Source organism: Gymnoscopelus braueri, assembly GCF_963280865.1.
Source record: "Gymnoscopelus braueri genome assembly, chromosome: 14".
Lineage (NCBI taxonomy): Eukaryota > Metazoa > Chordata > Actinopteri > Myctophiformes > Myctophidae > Gymnoscopelus > Gymnoscopelus braueri.
The window spans coordinates 10,730,219-10,756,927 of NC_137619.1; the positions used below are offsets into that span (position 1 = coordinate 10,730,219).

The 26,709-nt window shown below is 39.4% G+C and overlaps 1 protein-coding gene across 1 annotated transcript in view; it reads right to left on the bottom strand.

The window, feature by feature from the left end:
* The window catches only part of eys (eyes shut homolog), a gene marked incomplete at both ends in the record, with an annotated part of 383,646 nt that extends 357,313 nt beyond the window's left edge, over nt 1-26,333 (bottom strand). Inside the window, 9 exons of the mRNA XM_080449567.1 lie at nt 106-228; nt 8,119-8,223; nt 13,031-13,284; nt 13,845-14,008; nt 17,078-17,217; nt 19,868-19,972; nt 22,522-22,684; nt 25,168-25,282; nt 26,194-26,333. Of these exons, the coding sequence (XP_080305693.1) occupies nt 106-228; nt 8,119-8,223; nt 13,031-13,284; nt 13,845-14,008; nt 17,078-17,217; nt 19,868-19,972; nt 22,522-22,684; nt 25,168-25,282; nt 26,194-26,333 (1,309 nt within the window). The remainder of the gene's footprint in view (nt 1-105; nt 229-8,118; nt 8,224-13,030; nt 13,285-13,844; nt 14,009-17,077; nt 17,218-19,867; nt 19,973-22,521; nt 22,685-25,167; nt 25,283-26,193) is intronic.
* Nucleotides 26,334-26,709: the final 376 nt, after the last annotated feature.

Below are 26,709 nucleotides of genomic sequence, written 5' to 3' on the forward strand. Positions count from 1 at the left end.
ACAGAGTACTTCTACATTGCAGTATTGGTACTTTTTACTTAAAGTAAAACACTTAGGTACTTTTTCCACCCACTGGTTGTCACAGTTGAATAAGAAACGGCTCACCTTTCTCACACAGGCATGTTACATTCTGCCCATCGCTGGTCTCGGTGCACATCAGTGAGTGTTCAGTGCACAGTCCAAATGAGCAGAGGTCTAGGTCAACAGAGCAATCTTTCCCTTTGAATCCTGAAACAAAAGAAAAAACTAGCTCATTAAAGGACATTCCTCAATGTCAAGTAAAGCTCGATACTGTGCTCAGTGGTGGAAAAAGTACTCACATGTTTTACTTAAGTAAAAGTATAAATGCTGGAATGTAGGGATACTCTGTTACTAGTAAAAGTTCAGAATTCAAAACGCACTTGAGTAAAAGTATAAAGGTTTTGGCATCAAAATGTACTTAAAGTACCAAAAGTGAAAGTACTCAATGTCCCATTACAAGTTTTCAAATGTATACAAATCTTTTGAAAATAGCCGATCTACAAGCTCAAAATGCGTCGCATCGCGACGCATTTTGAGCTTGTAGATCGGCTATTTTCAAATGGCCGAAATGTATATAGGGCTGAAGTAGTTAATGTATGTTTTTTAATAATAATCAAAATCTACAAAGTAACTATTGTAACTAAAGTTTTCAAATAATTGTAGTGGAGTAAAAGTACAATATTTGCCTCTGAGATGTAGTGGAGTAGAAGTAAAAGTATTGGAAATTGGAAATACTCAAGTAAAGTACAAGTACCTCAACATTACAGTACTTGAGTACATGTACTTAGTTACTTTCCACCACTGACTGTACTTATGCAAAAATGTGTCTTGTGCCGTGTTGCTCGACAAAAACTGAAAGTGAAAAAAGGTACGAAAACACCTAATTTATATCGAACATCACTTTTTCATCAATCAGCTGCATACTGCATATCAGCACAATCACTAGACCCTCCAGAAAAATGCGATTATGCGATCGCAGAATTGACCGCATAATCAGCAAAATGGCGCATAATTATGCGGGGGTAACGTTTTTTCAAAAAGGCTGCATCGCATCGCATAATATGCGCTTCACATCACATATTTCCGCATATTTCGCAACTTTTCACATATTTCGCATTTTTTGCAACTTTTCGCATATCGCATATTTTGCATATTGCCGTATATTTCACAACTTTCTGCATATTTTGCAACTTCCCACAATTTCACCACATAAAATTGCAAAACAAACCACACATTTCATCGCAAAATCAAGGATTTTAGCCCGCATAATCAAGAGTTTCAGCCTGCATAATCAAGAGTTTCAGCCTGCATAATCAAGAGTTTTAGCCTGCATAATCAAGAGTTTTAGCCTGCATAATCAAGAGTTTTAGCCCGCATAATCAAGAGTTTCAGCCTGCATAATCAAGAGTTTCAGCCTGCATAATCAAGAGTTTTAGCCTGCATAATCAAGAGTTTTAGCCCGCATAATCAAGAGTTTTAGCCCGCATAATCAAGAGTTTTAGCCTGCATAATCAAGAGTTTTAGCCTGCATAATCAAGAGTTTTAGCCTGCATAATCAAGAGTTTTAGCCCGCATAATCAAGAGTTTCAGCCTGCATAATCAAGAGTTTTAGCCCGCATAATCAAGAGTTTTAGCCCGCATAATCAAGAGTTTTTGCCCGCATAATCAAGAGTTTTAGCCCGCATAATCAAGAGTTTCAGCCTGCATAATCAAGAGTTTTAGCCTGCATAATCAAGAGTTTTAGCCTGCATAATCAAGAGTTTTAGCCCGCATAATCAAGAGTTTCAGCCTGCATAATCAAGAGTTTCAGCCTGCATAATCAAGAGTTTTAGCCCGCATAATCAAGAGTTTTAGCCTGCATAATCAAGAGTTTTAGCCCGCATAATCAAGAGTTTTAGCCCGCATAATCAAGAGTTTTAGCCTGCATAATCAAGAGTTTTAGCCCGCATAATCAAGAGTTTCAGCCTGCATAATCAAGAGTTTTAGCCTGCATAATCAAGAGTTTTAGCCCGCATAATCAAGAGTTTTAGCCTGCATAATCAAGAGTTTTAGCCTGCATAATCAAGAGTTTTAGCCCGCATAATCAAGAGTTTTAGCCCGCATAATCAAGAGTTTTAGCCTGCATAATCAAGAGTTTTAGCCCGCATAATCAAGAGTTTTAGCCTGCATAATCAAGAGTTTTAGCCCGCATAATCAAGAGTTTCAGCCTGCATAATCAAGAGTTTTAGCCTGCATAATCAAGAGTTTTAGCCCGCATAATCAAGAGTTTTAGCCCGCATAATCAAGAGTTTTAGCCTGCATAATCAAGAGTTTTAGCCCGCATAATCAAGAGTTTTAGCCCGCATAATCAAGAGTTTTAGCCCGCATAATCAAGGATTTTTGCCCACGTTTTTCTGGAGGGTCTAAATAACAAAGCATTGTTATGAGCAGAATAATAGACATGGCAGTGGTCTGAAATAACATGGATCATGGATCTCATATGCTCAGAAGACTGTCTAAATCCTTGGGAATTGAGCCGTGACGTTTGAATAAATAAATAAAAAGAAAACGCATGTAAACCACAAATCTCTTGATGCCAAACACCTTTATGGCTTCCTTTATGTTTTATTAGGTAAAGACACCTTATCTTCACCAGATTTATGGAGGGCATTGATTCTTCCTCTGGGCGGTCTACCATGGTACACAGTCAGTATGCTAATTGAGTGAATCATTGACCAAAGACCCACCCCGCCGAGTTGATCTATATCACATTTGTCTGCAAAAACCAGACGTGCGCGTCGTCTCCATGTCATTTGAAAGATACCCGTGTCAATAACTATTGTTATAAATAAAACACGGGATTAGGCGCTGTAAACCGACCTCATTATACGCTCATTACCTATCGGCTGGGTATAAATCAAGATGATTAACCCATTAAGACCTGAGGCGATTCTTTAAAAAATCTAAATCTCAACAGTTTTTTGAAAAAAATCTGGAAAATATTTTTTAAATATTTTTCAAAAATAGCAGATCTACAAGCTCGTAGCGCGGCACTCGGTGCCGCGCTATGAGCTTGTATATCTGCTATTTTTGAATAGCCCAAAGAAATCTTAAAATGAGACGCAGATGCGTCCCCGGTCTTAATGGGTTAAAAGTGAAATCCATACTAAAACAGAATCTACGGTTTCCTGATATTGAACCCTGCGATCAATTCGTTCCTGAGTGCCGTCTCCCCAACGCCAGCCACCGAATAACCCAAGACAATTTGTGGTTATCAGATAGACGCTATTGGAATCGCTCGAATTGACAATGAACGGGATATAGTGGCTTTGTAGGCTCGCACGGTTGTTTGTACTTTATACGCAAATGAACTCATTGCGGTGCTAGACGGTGGAATGCTTCATGCTGATAGCTTTTAACCGATTCAAACCGGGAACGCATATCATGTGTCATTTTTAGATTTCTTTGGGCTATTTAAAAATAGCAGATATACAAGGTCATAGCGCGGCACCGAGTGCCGTGCTATGACCTTGTAGATCTGCTATTTTTTTAAAAATCTAGTTTTTTTTTTGTTGCAAATCTTTGAATATATATATTTTTTACTCAAATCTTTGCTTCTGGGGGTCCCCTGGAACAACATATTTTGAGATGGGGGTCCGCGCCCAAATACATATCATTTCGTGGGCCCTTGACATGAAAAAGTTTGAGAACCACTGATTATAGCAACATACGTCTTTTCCCCTGAAGCAAAGGTTTGAGTTAAAAATTATACATATATTCAAAGGATTTGCACAAACTTTCAAGATTTTTTCAAAAATAGCAGATCTACAAGCTCGTAGCGCGGCACTCGGTGCCGTGCTACGAGCTTGTAGATCTGCTATTTTTGAATAGCCAAAGAAATCTAAAAATGACACAGAGATGCGTTCCTGGTCTAAAAGGGTTAAAAACTCAAAAGATGAACCGTCCGGATGGGGTTACTGAGGTTAATGTTTCAAAACGTTAACACGTGTAGATACAGTACTGTTTGTGACCATTTGTTTTAAAAGTTCAGTTGATAATAGAGGCTCTCCTGCAATATGGCATTTTTACGAGTTAAACATTACACTTTTGTAACCCGTTTCCAAAATGGAATCTTTAGCAGCAAAGAGATCTGTGTACACGTTCGTTCCATGCCCCTTCAACTAGCCTTTTTACCATTGTATTATGTATTGCCTTGACTGGTTAATGGACAGCTATTGCCTCCAACAAAGTGTTTCAGAAGTGTTTAATAACCAATTGTGCGTGCAATTCACTCTGAGGTTAATGTTGCATGAAGGAATGTCACATTTACAGTGCCACAATCTCCAAATGGGACTCCCTATTCAATTCGACAGCTACCATTAGCTTACTTAAACTCTAGGGCAGAATGAACGGCGGTGCAAAGCGCTGAGTCCACAAGTTGACACTTAATGTGGTTATTTATTCCCCAAAACCTATGGTAAAAATGCTGCATTATTTTTGCAAGCCAAATGTTTTGTTGTTTATGATGTGGTATAATGGAATAATAACCATGGGTTCTCTGAACACTTCATCATTCATTATGTAACCATATTAACCCTGGTGTCTGTATTTTGGGCACGTCGTTATTAGCCTAGGCAAACATTTAAAAAATTACTCTAGTCCTACAGTATATGCATAATTTATATAGTTTGTACTCTGGGTATTGCGTAGCAAAAATAGCTGATCTGTAAGCTCACAAGAGCTTGCAGGTCGTCATTCGGCAGTATAGGAGCTCTGCTATTCACTGCATTTGACATGACTAAACTAAGAGCCAATCAGATTTAAATAACAATTAAAACAATAGAATGAGTGACATCACAGCGAAAAGCACTGTACTGTATGCCATGTGGAACCTTGATAAACTACAATCTATTTCTGTATTACTACTGTACTACTACTAATAATAGCCATAATACCTTATGCACCATTTTCTCAAATAAAGTTTCAAATAGACCAGTGTTTCTCAAAGTGGGGTCCGGGGACCCCCAGGGGTCCTTGAGGGAGTTCCAGGGGGTCCCCAGCTAAATGATAAGATAGTTAGGAACCAAATGGACCCTTATGGGTCTGTAACTCTGAGAGTGTGCAAATGGAACCAAATGGATCCATTTGGTTCCATTTGCACACTCTCAGAGTTACATTGACATAGATTTTACAACATAAATTGGGATCCCAGAGATAGAAATGCCATTAAATAGGGGTCCGTAGCCTCTAATGCATGTCAAACTGGGGGTTCATGAATTAAAATGGTTGAGAATCACTGCTATGCTGTAAAAAATCTTCTCTTATAATGGGGGTCCCTGGCATATCTTTTCAAATGGGGGTCCGCGGGCTAAAAAGTGTCAATTTGGGGGTCCTTGACATGAAAAAGTTTGAAGAACCACTGAAATAGACAACATACAGTAGAGTAAAGCAGTCTGTAGATAGAGGACAGTGATGGGATCACAGAGTACACTGAAAATGACAGTTTTATGTGATCCCACAGGAAGTACCATGTAGAACGTAAACATGACAGAATACTCATCTAATTTAATTCCTGAAAGTAAATAAATAAATAAAGACATTTACCACACCTGCCTTGCCTGTAAATCCCTCGCTGGAATTAAAACCATAATGGAGGCTTTACCGATATGTCGGTGTTCTGTTTTTCACCCAAATCAAATTCTACCAAATGACAGACACGTTATATGAAGACTATAAACACAGGATTTATACTGATGGATTTTTTTCTGTCTCTGTCCAGATGTCGTGTGCTTGCAGGTTTAACCCATTAAGACCTGGAACTGTGTCATTTTTAGATTTGAGCTAAAAAGCATTATTTTACACTTTGGGCTATTCAAAAATAGCAGATATACAAGCTCATAGCGCGGCACCGAGTGCCGCGCTACGAGCTTGTAGATCTGCTATTTTTGAAAAATCGTAAAAATGTGTGCAAATCTTTGAATATATATATTTTTAAAGCGAACATTTTTAACTCAAATCGTTGCTTCTGGGGGGTCCCTGGAACAAAATATTTTGATGGGGGTCCGCGGCCAAATACATATAATTTTGGGGGTCCTTGACATGAAAAAGATTGAGCACCACTGATATAGAAACATAGGTTTTTCAGAAAACTGTTGAGATTTAGGAGACACGTAGAATCGGCTTCAGGTCTCAATGGGTTAAGAGGTGCACGTTTCCTGAAGCAGGTAGTGAATGTTCCAAGGACTCAGAGAAGAGCAATGTTTCAAACAGGCAGTAATAAAAGATACAACAGTATATTTCCATCTTTGCAATTTGTACAAAAAGTTACAAGTAATCACAAATGTGATTCTTAGATTAAACAAGATAGCATTTGTTTGATAGCATTTTGATAGCATCTGTGAATTTGTCCAGTCTCTCAGGGGGGAGGGTGGTTGGGTTATTATTGTTATTGCTGTAGTTTTCATTTGATATTGAACTTGATAATTGCCTTCCTGTTGTGATCACTGTTCTACTTGATGTAGATTGATGAAAACGGAATAAAAACATTTTAACACATCGTGTGCCAGAGGTTTATTAAAATAGGGTACATCTAGTGCCAGCATTTCTTCCATCCACTTACGCTGATATGTTTCGCGCATGCTGTAGAAGCCCCGTCGAGGACGTGCATGTAAACAAAGCGTGCGTGCGAGACGGCGGAGGGTCCCGACTAACGCCTGGAACAATAATATTTCTAGCGCGATCCTCCATTGCAGAGTGATCGCCGATCGAAAACGTCTCATTTCCACCACGTTAACTCTATAACTGCCAAAGACGTTTATAAACGTCTTTGGGCCTTCAGCTATTGCCTGCCAAAGACGTTTAAAAACGTCTTTGAAAAAAAAAAAAAAAAAAAAGATTCTCTAATTATTTAAGATTGACACCTTTTCGATATTCCAAACGAATAAGGAGATAACAATTCCCAAAGATTTGCTGCTCCATCCACTTCAATGTTAAAATTGAAACGGACAAACAATTCACAATGTTTTTTGGTTTGAAACTACTGGTTTTGAGCTATTTTCAAACATCAAACAACACATGACAACAAGGTCAAATTGACCTCGTTGACATTTGTGAAACCACACCTGAATCTCATCTGTGATTAGAAATTATCTGGGATCAATCATACTGGAGAAAAATATTCTGTGGCTATGCGAAAAGGTACCAAAATCGGTCAAAACCCTGGCAGAGGCTATACAGACTTTTTGAAAAAACTCTGGCAGGGTAAGAGTTAAAAAGAAATAGGAGATATTAAGCTTTTAGTCAAGGAGCTAACATTGGAGCCGACGACCGGAAGCATTTTTGACATGGATCCACATCCGGCCTCTCCTTCTTAGAGACTCCTTGGATGATCCCAAAGTTTCGTTAGAGCGCCCCACGTGGGAAAAATCTATATTTAAAAAAAATGGGCCAAAAACGGTCCGGACCGTTTATGGCCCATAACGCATAGCTTCTCAAAAACGGTCCGGACCGTTTTTGCCACTCAATGTGTTAAAGTTGTACAATGCAGAATCCCAAATAACGATTTTTAGCAACCTCTGCTGGTCACTACCGTCACTGCATACAATTTCCGTAATCCTCGATTACCCAGAATTCCATTCGTTTTCACCGGAAGCCGGAAGCGTTTCAAAAAGCGATCTTTTAATTGTTTTATACTATCTACGGATCGTTTCTCTTAGCCAGTGGAGCATTAGTTACCATGAGCTGTGCTTTCTTTTTCTGTTCTTTTTCGATCTTCCAATCCTACATTCTCTTAACATCAGCGTGAGGTTCCTTTTTGCTATTACCGCGGTAGTTCCTGGCCAAACAGGAAACCGTTGCGGTAGTTCCTGGGGACGTCGGCCACGACGTCATGACGTTGGCCAGGAACGTCATTTTCCCGGGAAAGTCCCCCCCTTCACCGTTCAATAGAAAATATATAAATAAAAGGCTTCCGGGGGTGAAATTCATGGAGTGGGTGTTGTGAAACTTTTGCCACTGACAAAAGATATACAATTTAACTTTAGTTTTGTTGAAAACGTTACCTAGTATTACTTTAAAATCTGATCAGCGGGCGCAATCCCCCCACAAGTTGTTACTTACCAAAACGGCAATTGCAAAAGTAGTCATTAATCAGATCCGCACAAGAGCCTCCATTCAGACAGGGCTGTGACCAACAATCATTTACGTTCTCCGAGCAGGTCCGTCCTGTAGGATAAATAGAGTGTAATGAAAAGACTCCAGCTCTGTCCAAGACCATTAGCCTTATAGACTCAGGTAATAAGTTTTCCAGCAACAACAACAACTTTCAATCTCAGTTAGCACTGTTAGAGATTGGGATATTCATTCATTAAGCCGTTTAGACCGGGAACGCATCTGTGTAACCTCTTTAAGCATTATTCGTATACTTTGGGCTATTCAAAAATAGCAGATCTACAAGATCATAGCGCGGCACCGAGTGCCGCGCTACGAGCTTGTAGATCTGCTATTTTTGAAAAATCGTGAAAACCTGCAAATCTTTGAATGCAATATATTTTTAAAGCAATTTCTTTTTACTCAAATCTTTGCTTCTGGGGGTCCCTGGAACAACATATTTTGATATGGGGGTCCACGGCCAAATACAATTTTGGGTGGTCCTTGACATGAAACAGTTTGAGAACCACTGAGCAACATAGGTTTTTTCAAAAAACTGTTGGGATTTAGAAGACATTTAGTAGAATCCCCCTGAAGCAAAGATTTGAGTTACAAATGTTCGCTTTAAAAAAAAAATATATATATTCAAAGATTTGCACACATTTTCAAGATTTAAAAAAAATAGCAGATCTACAAGCTCATGGCGCAGCACTCGGTGCCGCGCTATGAGCTTGTATATCTGCTATTTTTTGAATAGCCCAAAGTATAAAATAATGGTTATACTGTAGCTCATATCTAAAATGACACAGATGTGTTCCCGGATTGAAAGGGTTAATGTCATGTTGAAGCTCGGCTGAATTAATCTGAATTATGTTTGTACTCTATCATGTCTTAATGGAAACACATTTTCAAAAAAATGGCCCCGGGTCTATACTTGCTTCATCTACGACAAAGAAGGCAGCTGTTTATTTCAAAAAGCTAAAATACCAACAGTATCTTTAACTTTATACTCAGCAGTATAGTTCTGTGAATGAGTCACCTGCATGCCTTAAGTCGATTTAGCTCTATTGGAAACTTTAAGTCCTCCCTAAAGAGCTGGCTGGGTAACAACAACTGGAGCTAAATATTAAAAAAAATCTTTAAAAATTGAGTTGCTGTAGGTCCCAATTACCCGTCTTGTTTGTTTTTGTTGCTTATGCTATGCTTGGGTATTTATGTCTGCCCCCACCCTCCCAAAAGTATCAATACTGCAATGTAGACATACTCTGTTACAAGAAAAAAGTCTAGAATAAAAAATTTACTCAAGTAAAAGTACAAAAGTATTGGTATACAAATTTACTTTAAGTACCAAAAGTAAAAGTACTCAATTTGCAAAATGTCCCATTTCACAAGTTTTCAAAATGTATAAAAATCTTTTGAAAATAGCCGATCTACAAGCTCAGAATGCATCGCGATGAGCTTGTAGATCGGCTATTTGGTTAATGTATGTTTTGTAATAATAATCTAAATCTGCAAAGTAACTAGTAACTAAAGTTTTCAAATAATTGTAGTAGAGTAACAAGTACAATGTTTGCCTCTGAGATGTAGTGGAGTAGAAGTAAAAGTATTGTAAATTGGAAATACTCCAGTTAAGTAAAAGTACCTCAAAATTGTACTTAAGTAAATGTACTTAGTTGCTTTACATCACTGCTTGTAATAAACTTACATTCCCACCACTGTTGGCCTCTCTGCTGGACAGTGTGGGTGAGGCTCTGTCACTGTTGCTCACACACTGCTCAGAGCACCAAAGGTATAGACGGTCACTTTGGTGACAAGTAATGAGATCTGAGCTCAGCTGCAAATGCCGGCCAATGTTAATTAATTTAGCTGGCTGGATGCCAGTGCACCGCTGCATTTGACTTCACCATTGAGATCTCCCTTGTGTATGGTTATGCAAAGCCATTTTTTAGTGCTATCCACTGTACTTTTAACCCATTAAGACCGAGAACGCATCCGTGTCATTGTTAGATTTCTTTGGCTATTCAAAAATAGCAGATCTACAAGCTCGTAGCGCGGCACCGAGTGCCGCGATACGAGCTTACAGATCTGCTTTTTTTTTTTTTAATCGTGAAAATGTGTGCAAATCTTTAGTTTGAATATATATATACTTTTTTAAAGCGAAAGTTTTTAACTAAAATCTTTGCTTCTGGGGATTTTACAAATGTCTTTTTTTTTTGTTTTACTTATGTTGCTATATTATCAATGGTTTTCAAACTTTTTTCATGTCAAGGACCCCCAAAATAATATGTATTTGTCCGCAGACCCCCTCCCATCTAAAAATATTTTGTTCCAGGTTCCAGATTTGAGTTAAAACTGTATATAAAAGTTTTGCACACATTTTCACGATTTTTCTAAAAATAGCAGATCTACAAGCTCATAGCGCGGCACTCGGTGCCGCGCTATGAGCTTGTATATCTGCTATTTTTGAATAGCCAAAGAAATCTTAAAATGACACATGTGCGTTCCCTTCCCGGCCTTAAAGGGTTAAATGACCAATTACTGTAACTTGTCAATAGCTGACAAGGCAACAACATTTATCCATTATTTATGACCTGATCTTTTCAGGCATAATTAGACAGTATGTGAGTGCAGCGTTTAAATTGATATTTACATGGTTTAGTGTAAAAAAATATACATTCACTCAATTCACTTATAGTCAGGCTTTTACAGTAAGCTGACAGACTATGGCATGAGTGTTGAAAGCTGAACAATAGATCCATTCATTTCTATCCATGAATGTACTGAAGTGTGAGGGTTTCATTTAATTAATATGAACGTGATACGTGTGATAATGTAATTTATGCGACTATGATATACTGAAGTTTATATTATGAAATGAGTTTGGCAATGCTAATGAAATTGTTATTTGTAAAGATTGCAATCAAGTTAGCAATAAAAATTTATAGAAACCTGCCACAAAAATGATTTTATATCTGACCATACTCAAGAGCAGAAAATACTGCTTTTTTATGTCATATGACATAAAAAAAGTTCATAGTGATCTACTATATAAAGTTCAAGTTGAGGCAGTGTCTGTGGCGGGCAAATCGGCATATGACATACCCATATATGGACTGGACATGCCCAACAATCAGTGCAAATTGGCAATTAGGCCCATAAATGCTGTATGTATTGGACATGTCCCAGCCTCAGCGCAAACCAGCGTTGTTAGGCAACGGTCACTTTTTTGTGTGCGACGTCTGTTGTGTCTATTGTGTGTGATGCCAGACCAGAGCTTGATCAGAGAGAGGGAGTGAGAAGGGGGAGGGGCTGAGAGGAGAATAACCCAGCCAGTGTTGGGTACTGAAACCTGAACACTCTGCGTTGAGTTGTCAGCAGTGGTGTAAAGTAACTAAGTACATTTACTCAAGTACTGTACTTAAGAACAATTTTGAGGTACTTTTACTTTACTGGAGTATTTCTAAATGTCAATACTTTTACTTCTACTCCACTACATCTCAGAGGCAAATATTGTACTTTTACTCCACTACAATTATTTGAAAACTTTAGTTACTAGTTACTTTGCAGATATAAATGATTACATTATAAAACATTGATTAACCACTTTAGCCCTATTTTATACCTAGGCTATTTTTCAAATAGCCGATCTACTGTACAAGCTCACAACGTGCCGCATCGCGACGCGTTGTGAGCTTGCAGATCTGCTATTTTCAAACATTTTAGTACTTTTACTTTTGGTACTGTAAGTACATTTTGATGCCGATACTTTTGTACTTTTACTCAAGTACATTTTTAATTGAGGACTTTTACTTGTAACAGAGTACTTCTACATTGCAGTATTGATACTTTTACTTAAGTAAAACATTTGAGTACTTTTTCCACCACTGATTGTCAGCGCAATAACCCCGGCAATGACGGGCATTCTGCTTGTATAATTGTATCAAATAAGTGCATAGTAATATTATAAATGAAATAATTGTATTTTATCACAATTGTGATAAAACAAGTGCATACATAGTGTTGAGATATAAAATAATTGCACAGTGATATGAGAGATACAATAAGTCAGTGGTTCTCAAACGTGTTCAGGTCAAGGACCCCAGAATTGACACTTATGTCAGGGACCCCCCAATAAGAGACGTTTTTTTTACGGCTTTAGCAGTGATTCTCAACCATTTTAATTTCAAGGACCCCCCAGTTTAACATGCATTAGGCTACGGACCCCCATTTAATGACAATTCTATCTCTGGGACCCCAATATATATTGAAAAATCAATGTTAGTGTAACTCTGAGAGTGTACAAATGGAACCATATTTGGTTCCATTTGTACACTCTCAGAGTTAAAGCCCCATAAGGGTCCATTTGGTTCCTAACTATCCATCATTTAGCTGGGGACCCCCTGGAACTCCCTCAAGTACCCCTGGGGGTCCCCGGACCCCACTTTGAGAACCAATGCATTAAGTGATGTGAGAAATGAAATAAATGCATATAGTGATTAGGGCTGTCAACTTTCCTCAGAAATGATTTCCGAATATTGGTCTAAAAAAATTGGCATATATTTGAATATATTAGAGTTATTATTATAACAAAATATCTTTAAAAAAAAAATATATATATATATTTTCAATTTTCTTTTTGACAGAAACAATACAAAAAAAAATGTATCGAGTGCTCTGATCCAATAAAACATAGATTTTGTTTGTTTTTATAACTTGATACATTGTTTTTTGTATTGTCCATGTCAAATAAACATTAAAAAAAAAATGTATTCGAATATTAATTTTCATATTTGAATATACATATTTTCCCCATATTCGAGGAATATTCGATATTCGATAATATTCACCAGCCCTAATAATAGTGATAAGGGGGATACCATACCCTCAAACCCCGGGGGGCAGTGGCACCGGTAGCCGTCGACCAGGTCCGCGCACGTGGCGCCGCGCGCGCACGGGGAGCTGCCGCACTCGTCCGTTTCCAGTTCACAGAGCGGCCCTTCGAATCCCGGCGCGCAGCGGCAGGTGAAGTTGTACCGCTGGTCCAGACAGGCGGCGTGTTCGGAGCAGCGATGGTCAACGCAGTAATCGATGTCCACCTCGCAGAAGGCCCCCGTGTATCCTCTGGGACACAGGCAGCTAGTAATGGATTAAAAAAATAATGTATTAACCCATTGAGACCTGAAGCCGATTCTACATGTCTCCTAAATCTCAACAGTATTCTGAAAAACGTATGTTTCTATATCAGTGGTGCTCAATCTTTGTCATGTCAAGGACCCCCAAAATGATATGAATTTGGCCGCGGACCCCCATCAAAATATTTTGTTCCAGGGACCCCCAGAAGCAACGATTTGAGTTAAAAATGTTCGCTTTAAAAATAAAAGATTTGCAAAAATTTTCACGATTTTTCAAAAATAGCAGATCTACAAGCTCGTAGCGCGGCACTCGGTGCCGCGCTATGAGCTTGTATATCTGCTATTTTTGAATAGCCCAAAGTGTAAAATAATGCTTTTTAGCTCAAATCTAAAAATGACACAGTTCCAGGTCTTAATGGGTTAATACGCCATACAGCGATTCCTCACACCCCCTTGGGAAGCCTGGTAAATGTCAACAACTCACACAATAATTACATCTATACAGCCCTCTCTTGGTGACGGAAAAAATGCCTGAAGGCAGTCGGGGATATTTCAGAAACTCACCCGTATCCATCAATCTCGTCCACGCAAGTGGCTCCGTTCTGACACCAGTGTCGAACGCAGTCGTTGACATTTATGCGGCAGTTCCGTCCCGTCCAGCCAGGTGCACACACGCAGGTGTAGCTGCTGGCGCTGTTCAGTAGACAACGTCCTCCATTGGCACATGGCTGATATAAGGGGGAAAAAAACGACGCTTTCATTCATCACACACTACGAAACCATGCTTCGTGTGCGATAATGAATTCACTTCACCTTTTTAAGCGAACGCTGAATTCACACCAGCAGCTGAGAGCGAATGTTCGTATAGTGCGAACATTCGCACACAAACTGCAATAAAATGGGCATGTCCGAGGTATGAGTGACACCCTCATAAATAAGCAAGCAAGCAGCTACGCCCTAGCCTGAGGCTACGAGCTCAATCCATGGTCTTGAAGGGCGGACCCAAACACAGCCGCCTGGATTTGTGCGTGGCTTCCTATTGCTTCACCAATCTATGTCCCCGCCTCCCCTCCCCTCCCCCCTCGGCCTGTGCACGGAGCACGCTGACGTCACCAAATTTAGAGCGACGCCCCTCTGCACTCTGATTGGTTAGGAGATAACAAGGTCCAAGACCATCGTTCCTGCATCGCTCCCCCAGGCTTTTTTTCTTTTGTAACAAAAAAAAAAGCCTGGGTTTCCGAGGCTAGCTACGCCCCGGCTGAGGAGCTCACAGGTAGGCAGGAGAAGCATAGACGCTCGATGCTCGTCTCCGGCAGCTTGTTTGTTAACGATGTATACATTTTAGGTAAGAAATAAGCCATGGGTTCTGCTACTTTGTAATGTGGGGGGGGGAAGAGTTTTTTTTGTTGTATTTTTTTTTTCTTTTTATATTGTTATTGTGTATGTGTGTGTGTTTTTATTGATGTCTATCTGCTCTGTTTTTGTTTGATTGTTTATAGGCATTTCATTAACACAAGAGCCATACTGATGTTATGTTTTATATAATTGAAAATGCCAATAAATATATTGTTTAAAAACAAAACAAAAAATTAATAAAAACATAGACTACGTATTTCACAGCTACGAGTGTTAGTTTTTAAATCAATCAATATTCGCCACTTCCATACAGTAGTTTCTATGGTGTCGCGTGTGTTCACCTAATAGTCCATATGCCTACTTCAGAGCACAATGTGCTTCTGACTGGCTGGCCAATCCGTCTCGCAGGATCAGAGTTGAATGCCGGAATGCGGCGGTCTCTCTCCTCTCCATAGACAACGTATTGAACCTCGCCGCTTTCTCAGAACGTGCGGAGAAATACCGGTTTGCTGGTGTGAATTCAGCACAAGCCCCCTATCCAGGTAACAATATTGTCACTTTGCAAAGCAACCCCCTCATCATTTCTATGCCCTTGGCTGCGTGTGAATACAAGCTATCATCACGGGTACATGGCAAACTCATGAATACTGAGCATGCTTTTTGTCAGCTTCCATACTGTCGTCTGTGTAATACCTATGCCCTTTGTGTTGCAGAAAAGACACTCAAAGGATGTGTAGGGCTGCGACGCCCCAAAAGCATTCTGTTAAAACAAGGGTATATCATATGGTAGAGAGAGAAACGGAGACAGAAGAATGGCTGGCTTGCTGCTGTAAAGATGTAGAATGCAGATAATACAATTTTCAAATTATATTTGTGTAGGACCCATTATCCATCCTTTATTGACAATACCGTTTTCAGATTTTTGCATGGAATACTTGTGTGAAAGTCATTTCAGGTCGATTCTGACCTGCGGTCGACAAACCCTACAGAGACATTTCCATTATCCCTTTAAGACCGGGAACGCATCTGTGTCATTTTTAGATTTTAGTTGGCTATTCAAAAATAGCAGATCTACACGCTCATAGCGCGGCACTTGTAGATCTGCTATTTTTGAAAATTAGTGAAAATGTGTGCAAATATTTAAATTTATATATTTTTAAAGTGAACATTTGTAATAGCAGATCTACAAGCTCATAGCGTGGCACTTGTAGATGTGCTATTTTTGAAAATTAATATGTATATTTTTAAAGTGAACATTTGTAACTCAAATCTTAGCTTCTGGGGGGTCCCTGGAACAAAACATTTTGAGATGGGGGTCGGCGGCCAAATATAAATATTTTTTTCCCCCTAAATCCTAACAGTATGTTGCTAGATCAGTGGTGCTGCAACTTTTCCATGTCAAGGACCCCCAAAATTATATGTATTTGGCCACGGACCCCGATCTCAAAATATGCTGTTCCCAGGGACCCCCAGAAGCACAGATTGGAGTTAAAAATGTTCGCTTTAAAAACACAAAATTCCATGATTTTCCCCCAAAATAGCAGATCTACAAGCTCGTAGCGCGGCACTCGGTGCCGCGCTATGAGCTTGTAGATCTGCTATTTTTGAATAGCCAACAAAATCAAAAAATGATACAGACGCGTTCCCGGTCTTAAAGGGTTAAAAGAAATGCAAGCGCCAAGCTACAGAGTCCTCCTGCCAGTATGTGACAAAATACCTTTGCAAACATAAGCTGAAGCCATAAGGTATAAGCCACAAGACAAGCACGATCTGATAAGGTAAACACACTGAAGTCATAAGGCAAGCATGATCTGATGAGGTAATAAACAGTTAACCACTTTTAACATAGCCTCGATCTCCAGGCTTTTATTGTTTAGTTTTGCTAAAAAATAAAAGCCTGGAGGAGCGCGTCGGTGTACCCGGTATAGACGAATCCACAGACGCGCTGCCTGTAGCTGCCTGTAGGCGGCCATTGCTGCTGGTGTCGCGTCCGCGTAGCGTTGACACCGCAGCAATGGCTGCGCGCAGGGCAGCGCTCCGTGGATTCGTGTATAGGAAGTGTTTCATTTCCCATAACCAACCAGAGTGCAGTGGGCGTCGCTCGTAAATGTTGTGTTAACGGGGCGGGGGGTTGACGGACAGATCGGTGAACCAATGGGATCAGGCGCAATCTCTCCGCGCCTCTATACACCCGCCCCTCTATACACGAAAACAGGAGCGCTAGTGCAGCCTACTTTTAACATGACCTGCCTATTTTTGGTCATGGCATTATAGGTCGAAAATTTCCCCCCCCCCCCAAAAAAAGTTCATTATTTTAAATATATAAAATAAATAAATAGGGTTTAAAGTGGTTAGTATGAAGAGATAGACCCAGCAATGGAGAGAGGAGGATAAATACTTTATGATGCTGCTGGCATCCGTCGAGTTATTTATATACACACTTGTATGTTGTGAGGGCAGGGTACGCGGCAGGTATACTTAAGGCCATCAGGGAGGTCCAGACACTGAGTGTTGGCTGGGCAGGTGTGGTTGGGCAGAGAACAAGCGTCTATATCCACCTCGCAATTCTTTCCCAAAAAACCTGCAAAAAAAACAAACAAAAACGAAAATGGTCAATTATAAATTCTTACGGCAATACAAGACCAAAAAGAAGCACAGTCTTGTACTCTATTATGTATAACTCTTTAAGACCGGGAACGCATCTGTGTGTCATTTTTAGATTTCTTTGGCTATTCAAAAATAGCAGATCTACAAGCTCATAGCGCGGCACCGAGCGCTATGAGCTTGTAGATCTGCTATTTTTGAAAAATCATGAAAAGTTGTGCAAATATGTGATTTTTTTTCTTTCTTTTTCTTTTGGCGGACATTTGTAACTCAAATCTTTGCTTCTGGGTTCCTGGAACTAAATATTTTACAAATGTTCGCTTAAAAAAAAAAAATAATAATAAAGATTTTGCCAAACATTTTCATGATTTTTCAAAAATAGCAGATCTACAAGCTGAGCTTGTATATCTGCTATTTTTTAATAGCCTAAGAAATCGAAAAATGACACACAGATGCGTTCCCGGTCTAAATGGGTTAAATCAATAAGTCATCAAGCCAATAATTCTCTTACAATCTGAGTCTTGAACTCATGAAGGCTAAGCTGAAAAACTTGCCATCTAAAATATTCAGCTCAGCCTTTATGAGTTCTCTGCCATGCACAAGCAGTGTAGTATGTATTGTAGAACTAAATATTTTGTAGACATTTTTAGAGTTGTTTTTCATGTAAAATGCTACTGTCTTTTCTCAGTAAATCTTTCACGGGGAAAAGAAAGTTGCCCTTGGTGTTGAACCACAAAACTTGTTACCTTAATGTAGGAGACTGTATCATACTCTAGGTTGTCAGCAGTAACTTTTGTGGGGCAAGGGCATTTCAGAATAATAAACATCCTTGAGTTAAGATGAGCCACCTACTGTAAATTCTCTTGATTTGTGAGTATACAGCACATATACTCAGTGGTGTAAAGTAACGAAGTACATACTCAAGTACTGTACTTAAGCACAATTCTGAAGGTACTTTACTGGAGTATTTCCAATTTCCAGTACTTTTACTTCTGCTCCACTACATCTCAGAGGCAAATGCTCCACTACAATTATTTGAAAACTTTAGTTACTAGTTACTATGTAAATGTTGATCATTATTACAAAACATACATTATAACCACTTCAGCCCTACCGGTATATACATTTCGTCCATTTGAAAATAGTCGTTCTACAAGCTCACAATGTGTCGCGACACATTGTGAGCTTGTAGATCGGCTATTTGTTATTTTTTAAATATTTCATACATTTGAAAACTTGAGAAATGGGACATTCTGCACAATGAGTACTTATACTTTTGGCACTTTAAGTACATTTTGATACCAATACTTTTGTACTTTTACTCAAGTACATTTTTAATTCCGGACTTTTACAGAGTATTTCTACATTGCAATATTGATACTTTTACTTGAGTAAAAAAATGTAGTACTTTTTCCTCCACTCAGCATACTTTCATTGAAAGTTGGTATGGAGCAGTTGCCAAAAAGGTACACTAGTGCCCTGCCAACAACATGGGAGTTGCTCTTGCATCAGCTCACATCAACCAGGTGTAAAATTGGACACAGCCGGTGAACCAGAATAAACAATTACTGGGAAAATTACATAAATAACTGATTTCATAATGTTACACTGACACGCTGGGGTTTCTTTTGCGCTATTGAGCTCTATAGCAATTAACTTGGCAATTTCCTCAGCTGTCAGTTACAGACCCGGGGTTTTTAACAGCCACAATGGGAGAAATAACGTCTGAAGCCCTGGCTTTGTCCTGTTACTATAGCATGATGTCCCATTGTCACATGTGCTAATCGGCAGGGCTTTTCACTATACAGTACTACACATACAATAGGTTGTGATTTGAAGGCAAATTCTCCAAATTGAGTTTACTTGGCATGCTAATTTCACATCTCAGCTATGGGTTGTTTATTAAGGGAAAAGTTCATCACCTTTGTTGTTTTGACTCTAGAATGTGGAATGAATGTTAAGCCACACAATGTGTACATTAATTAATCCATTAATACCGGGAACGCATCTGTGTTGTTTTAAGATTTCTTTGGCTATTCAAAAATAGCAGATCTACAAGCTCATAGCGCGGCACCGAGTGCCGCGCTATGAGCTTATAGATCTGCTATTTTCGAAAAATTTTGAACATTTGTGCAAATCTTTGAATACATATACTGTATATATTTTTTAAAAGCCGACATTTGTAACTCAAATCTTTGCTTCTGGGGGGGGGGGGTCCCTGGAACAAAACATTTTGAGATGGGGGTCCGCGGCCAAATACATATCTAAAAATTGTTTTCTAAATCCTAACGGTATGTTGCTATATCAGTGGTGCATCAACTTTTCCATGTCGAGGACCCCCATCTCAAAATATGTTGTTCCAGGGACCCCCCCAGAAGCACAGATCGGAGTTAAACATTTTCGCTTTAAAACATAGCACGGCACTCAGGGCCGCGCTATGAGCTTGTACATCTGCTATTTTTGAATAGCCAAAGAAATCTGGCTATTCAAAAATGACACAGATGAGTTCCTGGTCTTAATGGTTTAAAAAGGCAAGGAATGATCCAGGGCCAGACTTAACTATGCTTTAAATGTCAGCGCCTACAACATCTTGTGAGGCTACCGCTTGTGGATGCATTTCAGAATACCTAGGAGACAGGCGCATTTGTAGTATCCCACCAGGTTGGAGCAGGTGCCATTGTGCAGGCATGGGCTTGAGTCACACTCATTGATCTCAGTCTCACAGCGCAGCCCTAAAGAAATAAAGAGTAACAGGTTAGTGTGACTTGTTTGTCTCCTCCTCGATAGATATTTCTCTGCGACTGATTACATTTGAACACGTTGCAACTGGTGTTTATCTGACTGGACAGCTTTGCAATGGTGATCCTGATTTGATATGGATTTGTAAATAGTGATTCTGATTGGATGGCTTTGTAAGGGAGATTCTGATTGGATGTCATTATCAGCATTTTCTCAAGCTCAGAACACATCGCGATATGACTTGTTGTGAGCTTGTACATGAGCTATTCTTGCCATTTGTCGTACAATGAAGTAAATAGTGCTTAAGTTGTTAAGATGCCGTATCAGACGAATAATAATTCCATCTGCCTACATATTGAATCTCACAAGCCTGCTTCTGGACATCTCTGGGTCATTTAAAACCCAGTATGTGATGTCTTCATGACAATCTTGATTAAAAGGAGAGACAAACAAAAGCAAGAGAGTAAAGCACATCAAATTTATCATAACCATTTTAGAGGCTTCCGCAATAACATGGGGATTCCGGGGCTTAAGTGAACGCATTCAGAGTTATGATACAGTATATGATGGCATATTCTGTGAGCTTTCCAGGCAAGGCTTGGAATTAAATGGGCTTTTCTGCACTGTATCAACTGGAATTCCACAGCAGCGCCAGAAAATTACAAATTCCGTTGCTAAGAGGTGCCATGCACGTAAGAAATTATTTTCCATTACTGAAATAGCAAAAGATTTCGGCTTTGAAAAGGGTACAAAACCGGTTATTTAAAGAGGGCCTATTATGCTCATTTCTAGCCATTATATTTTTATTCTTGGACTCCATTAGAGCAGTGCAGCATGTTTCACAGTATTCTTTTTTTATACTGGCTCTTTATGCAACCGCTCATTTCAGGCTCAGTGTTAACCCGGGAAGGCTCCTGTCTCTTTAAGGCCACACTCCCTCTAAAAGCCTACTTTATTCTGATTGGTTCCTTTTTTGAATGGATGGGGGGGGGGAAAAAATCACACCCAGTGTGAAGAGAGTGGTGCCTTTGAATTAGTGTAACTGGTTGCATCCTTGTGTTGCAATCAGCTGCAGCTGTTGAGGCCATGCGGACGGACGGACCCACACACACGGTCAAGTGTAGGAGTGGCTGGCACCACTCAAAAACGTGTAGAGGCAATATGGGGGCAGAGCAGATGACCATAGGGTGACCAAACGTCCCGCTTTTGCAGGACAGACCAGAAAATGTGACATTTGTCCCTCGCTGCGCATGAACGGAACAATGTCCGGCAATTCAATGATCATGGATAGTAAAAAATAGTTCCTTTAATACCACTCCAATGAACCTGTTTAAAGAGAGCACCACCGCGACATCCGTGGCGGTGTCATAAATCAATGTGCAGGTGTGGCGAGCTGTCCTCTTAACATGGGACCGCGTTCTGTTGCCGCAGGTGAGAGAGATCTCAGCGACGAGAGATCCTGTGACATTACTTCCGGGTTGCATAATAGTGACATCACTGTCGAATCCTTGGTATTATGATCCTAGCCTTTAAACACGCCGGTGTTTACCAGCTGCGTCACTACACGCTGCGTTTTGTTTTTTTCACGCTCGCGCTAACACTAAACGGGATTATTATTTCATGTCAACATTCAAGTACAACTATCAGAAGATGTAAACCGGGTAAAGTAATCCGTCACTCTGCAAGTTAAAGGTAGGGTAAGTGATTTGCGTTGGTTAAAATAATTGTTAAATAGCTCTATATTCTGATAGTACTCATTGCTATAGAGTGTTTGTTCAGTAAAAGGAGTCTCCTTGTCTCTCCACCTCTTTATTAAACAGAAAATGCATTTTCGTTTCAGTTTAATTTCCAATTTCATCCAACCAGGACAGAGAACTCAATCAGGATACAGATTAAACAAGTGAAATTGGAAGTGATGACACTAAGAAATGAGCAGACAAAATTGGAACTGGAACACTCTACAAATTAAGCTTAAAAATGGGTACTTTCTCCTGATTGGCTGAGATTTTGACACCTACCGAAAAAAATATTTTCTGTTTATTAAAGAGCTGGAGAGACGGGGAGACATCTGTTACTGAAAAAAACACTCTATAGCAATGATTACTATCAGAATATAGTATTTGAACCTTTTAACAAAATACTTTTTGTTTTAACCAAACAATATCACTTACCCTACCTTTAAACTAAAGTTTTCCACCTTTCCAAATGTTTCTTCTGGCAATTTTTCACATCGCGATTCACTTTTTTATTAACTCTCTCAGTGCCAATGAAATAAAAAAATTATTGCGAACTGTGCCAGCAATCTTTTATTATTTAGGAAGCGAGATACAGCCTTTTTCAGTTATAAGTTAAACAAAGAGTGGATGGAGCTGCAAATCTTCAGATAATGATGATCTTGGGTTCTGAAAATCTTTTTTTTTTTAAAACACTGAGAGAGTTTAAATTGATTTAAATTGTCACCCGTTTGAATCGATTTAAATCGATTTACGATAAATCGTTACGTGCCTACATTATAACATTTTAAAAAATGGATTTCCGTCACCTGTGAAGCCAAGGGGACAGACGCAGGTGTGCTGTGGACGAGACGACGGTTGACCCGTCGAGACGCACGTTCCTCCATTCGCACAGCTGTTCCCGTGCATCATCAGGCAGGCGTCGCCTACGTACTGACACAGTTCGCCTATCCATCCAGGGCCACAGACACACTGCAGAGAGAGGATAGAGAGCAAATCATATATACTGTATATATACGCATATTTATATACATATACACTACTACACTGTAAGGGCATCGTTAACCCTTTAAGACCGGGAACGCATCTGTGTGTCATTTTTAGATTTCTTTGGGCTATTCAAAAATAGCAGATATACAAGCTCATAGCGCGGCACCGAGTGCCGCGCTATGAGCTTGTAGGTCTGCTATTTTTTTTAAACCGTGAAAATGTGTGGAAATCTTTGCATATATATATATTCTTTTTTTAAAGCGAATATTTGTAACTAAACATTTTGCTTCTGAGGAAGCTTTTTTTTTGTGGTACTCAAACTGTTTCATTTCAAGGACCCCCCAAAATGATATGTATTTGGCTGCGGACCCCCCATCTCAAAATATGTTGTTCCAGGGACCCCCCCAGAAGCAAAGATTTGAGTTCCAAATTTTCGCTTTAAAAATATTTATATTCAAAGATTTGCACAAATTGTCAGGATTTTTCCAAAAAATTGCAGATCTGAGCTTGTATAGCTGCTATTTTTGAATAGCCAAATAAATCTTAACATGACACAGATGCGTTCCCTGTCTTACTCATTCACTGCCTGAATTATTTCTGGCCGCGTTTGCCCACTGCCAGAGATTTTTCATTGAAAAAAAAAAAGTACTCAGGAGCCGAGATACAGAATTTTTAAGTTCTAAGTTAACAAGGAAGTGGATAGGAGTCTAGATCTTCGAAAAATCATATCTCCTTGGTCTTTGGGTGAAATTAAAAAAAATTAAATTACGTTTTTTTACGTTCTTGGCAGAATTGGTAATTGGAAATAATCAAGTTTTTTACGTTCTAGGCAGGGAATAGGGTTAAAAAAAAAGAAAAGAAAAAAACAACAACAACCTCAAGGCCCTGAAAGATAGAAAGTGTGCACTCGGTGCCGCGCTATGAGCTTGTATATTTGCTATTTTTGAATAGCAATGATTTTTTAAATCTAAAAATGACACACAGATGCGTTCCCGGTCTTAAAGGAAGGGAAGTGGCTAGTTAAAAGGTAAGAAGTTAAAGGGAAGTGGCTAGTTTGCAGTGTTCTGATCATGCCTGACAATGATTGTAGACAGACCACCTAACTAAAAAGTTGATTTTAAATGAAGTCCAATCACAGCAGCCTCACGGAATGAGACCGATACTGAATAATCGGGAGCTATGGGGCACGCGTTACAGAGACTAGTCTCAGGTGCTGGGTCAGAGTCCAGAGGGTTGAGGGTATCAAGCACACAGTCAAATCCATAGTGTTCATTTAACTGAGAGGGTTTTTTTTTACACTCAGTGTTAAATTAACACTGATGACTTTACTGTGTGCACAAGAGAGGTAAATTAGACTAGAACTCGTCTGCCTGTGCAAACTAAGCGTTCACACAGTCACAATGATTAATGAGTTAGGATTCCATTATTGCCATAGGATATTCTTATCTCTATTCTCATTCACCGTGTTGTCTGGCTTTATTTTTATGTTGTGTTACTCTAGTGACCTCCTGTTTCACGTGGCTCTAGTTTACAGTATGTGTTACACCGTAGGTTTTATGTAGAAAAGACAAATATGATATGAATACAAGAACGCATGTGCAACACAACTGATATTTTAGTATGCAGGTACATACAAAAATAATTTAGTTTGGGGTGAGGCAGTGTTGATTTTGTCGACTTAAACTATGACGAAAATTTTTCGTCGACTACCTTTCTTCACTGACGAAAACTAAATATAAACTAAATAAAAGCTAAGTTACGACGACTAAAACTATGACTAAATATAATTGACAATTTCGTCAACAAATAAAAACTAGACTAAAATGTTAGTGAGCGACTAGTGGAGAAGAGATCCAGTAGAACTAAAAGACAAGTCATTTTATGTTTGGTTGCGCTCGGGTGTTGCGCTCTGAAAATAGCAGATCTACAATCTCACAACGCGTCGCAGCGCGACGCGTTGTGAGCTTGTAGATCTGCTATTTTCAGCATGCAACCAAGTTTAAAATCAGCCATTACGACACCATCAAGGCACCGCCAAAATACATTTTAGCCGACGAAGTCGAGTGTAGATTTAGTCGACTAAAATATTATGATATTTAGTCGACTAAAACTAGAGAAAAACTAAAACATTTCAGATGACTAAAATATGACTAAAACTAAATGGAATTTGATTCAAAAGACTATGACTAAAACTAAATTAAAATTTGCTGTCAAAATCAACACTGGGGTGGGGTGGGGTAAAAAAAAAACATCAATTATTTCTAACTAGGTTTGTTCAAAACAGTGGATTCAAAATGGCCCATGTTTGACACAAATATCATAATAATGTTGGTGTTTTCAATGTGTCCAGAACAGGAGTTCACCTTTCTGCTCACACCACTCAGCAGTGCTCTGTATATGGATGTGTTGTTGTGGTCGTTTTGTTTTGGGGTGTTTCCTTAAGCCTGGACCATTGAATTACTTACCTTATATCCACCAATTACAGTCAAGCACAATCCCTCATTGAGGCAGTTGATATTGAGCAGACCGCAGTAGTCAATTATTTCTTCACAGTTCTTCCCGGAAAAGCCTGTAAGACAACTGCAGAGAAGGGGTTAATGTCATCCAAATCAATTTGCCTGCACTAACAAGCTATACTGTTGGACAACACAGATACAACAGGACTATAATTTAGGGGGGGGGGTGGAATTACTTTAACTCTGTGTGATGCACATCCAGAGCTAATCATATTCCGCAAATACATTAATTTGTAGTAATACTGTATGTGTATAACCTGGTTGGCCAAGCAGATGGTCAGCATTACAGCGTTGGATAATTCACACCAAAAAAAATGTGTGAGACCGTCTCAACTCATAGACGTTTTGATAAAGATTCCCGGATTTGGTTCTAAAAGAAATGTAACTCTGTGTGATGCACGTCATCCAGAGCAAATCATATTCAGCAAATACATTAGTTTGGAGTAATACTGTACGTATAACCTGGTTGACCAAGCAGATGGTCAGCATTACAGCGTTGGATAATTCACACAAAAAAAAAATGTGTGAGACCGTCTCAACTCATAGACATTTTGATAAAGATTCACGGATTTGGTTCTAAAATACATTTAAAACAGATGCTGTTGCTCAATTATTTTTCAAATACTACTTGATTAAGCTGTAGTATGGGGATAGCATTCAGAAAGGTTTAGAATGCTGGCCTTGTTTGTATTGATACACCGTGATACAAGTACTAATAGAAAACTGGTCAATCAGGAAACATTATTAGCTGATAGCGTTCAACCGTCGACGTAGCGATTCTTGAATTAAAACGAGCTCGTCTCATTCTAAAACCGATCTCATTAAAAGCACTGGAAAACACACAAATTATCATAAACGCCTCAGGTGGGAGATGTCTCTCAAGGCAGCCCAAACACATTTTGAAAAGGGGGGGGGGGGGGGTGGGGGGGGGGGGGCGCTAGGATGGCCTCTATTAGATCGCTCCATGTTTTTCACCTGCAAGCATAATCATTTCCCTTGGATACACAGCTGGCGTTGTTGAGACACGGTGATGGGCTGCACAGGCTCTGCTGCTGTCTCCTCCTGCATGCCGGGGCCACACTACCGTCTGCACACACACACTCAGAGGCCTGCATAGAGAGAGAGAGAGAGAGAGAGAGAGAGAGAGAGACAAAACAAACCAGGTCACCTGTCCGCTTGAGAAAACAAGGTTAGATGACACACAAAGCCATGTGATTTCACTATAAGGCTATGTTCAGGACTGGCAGCCCCAAATACCATGTTTGGCCTATCCTGATTGTTTAGCATCAAGTCCGAACAGCAAAATAAAAACGGAAACAGATTCTTTTGCTAATCAGATTTGAACCACATTCTTAGGTGATCGAAATCAGATTTCTAAAAATAGAAATCTACAAGTTCGCAAAACAGGTTACAATCTATTTTCGGCATTGCGACAGTGTAAGTTAAGCATTTACTCACGCTAATGTCATTACAACGTTACTAGAGCAAATA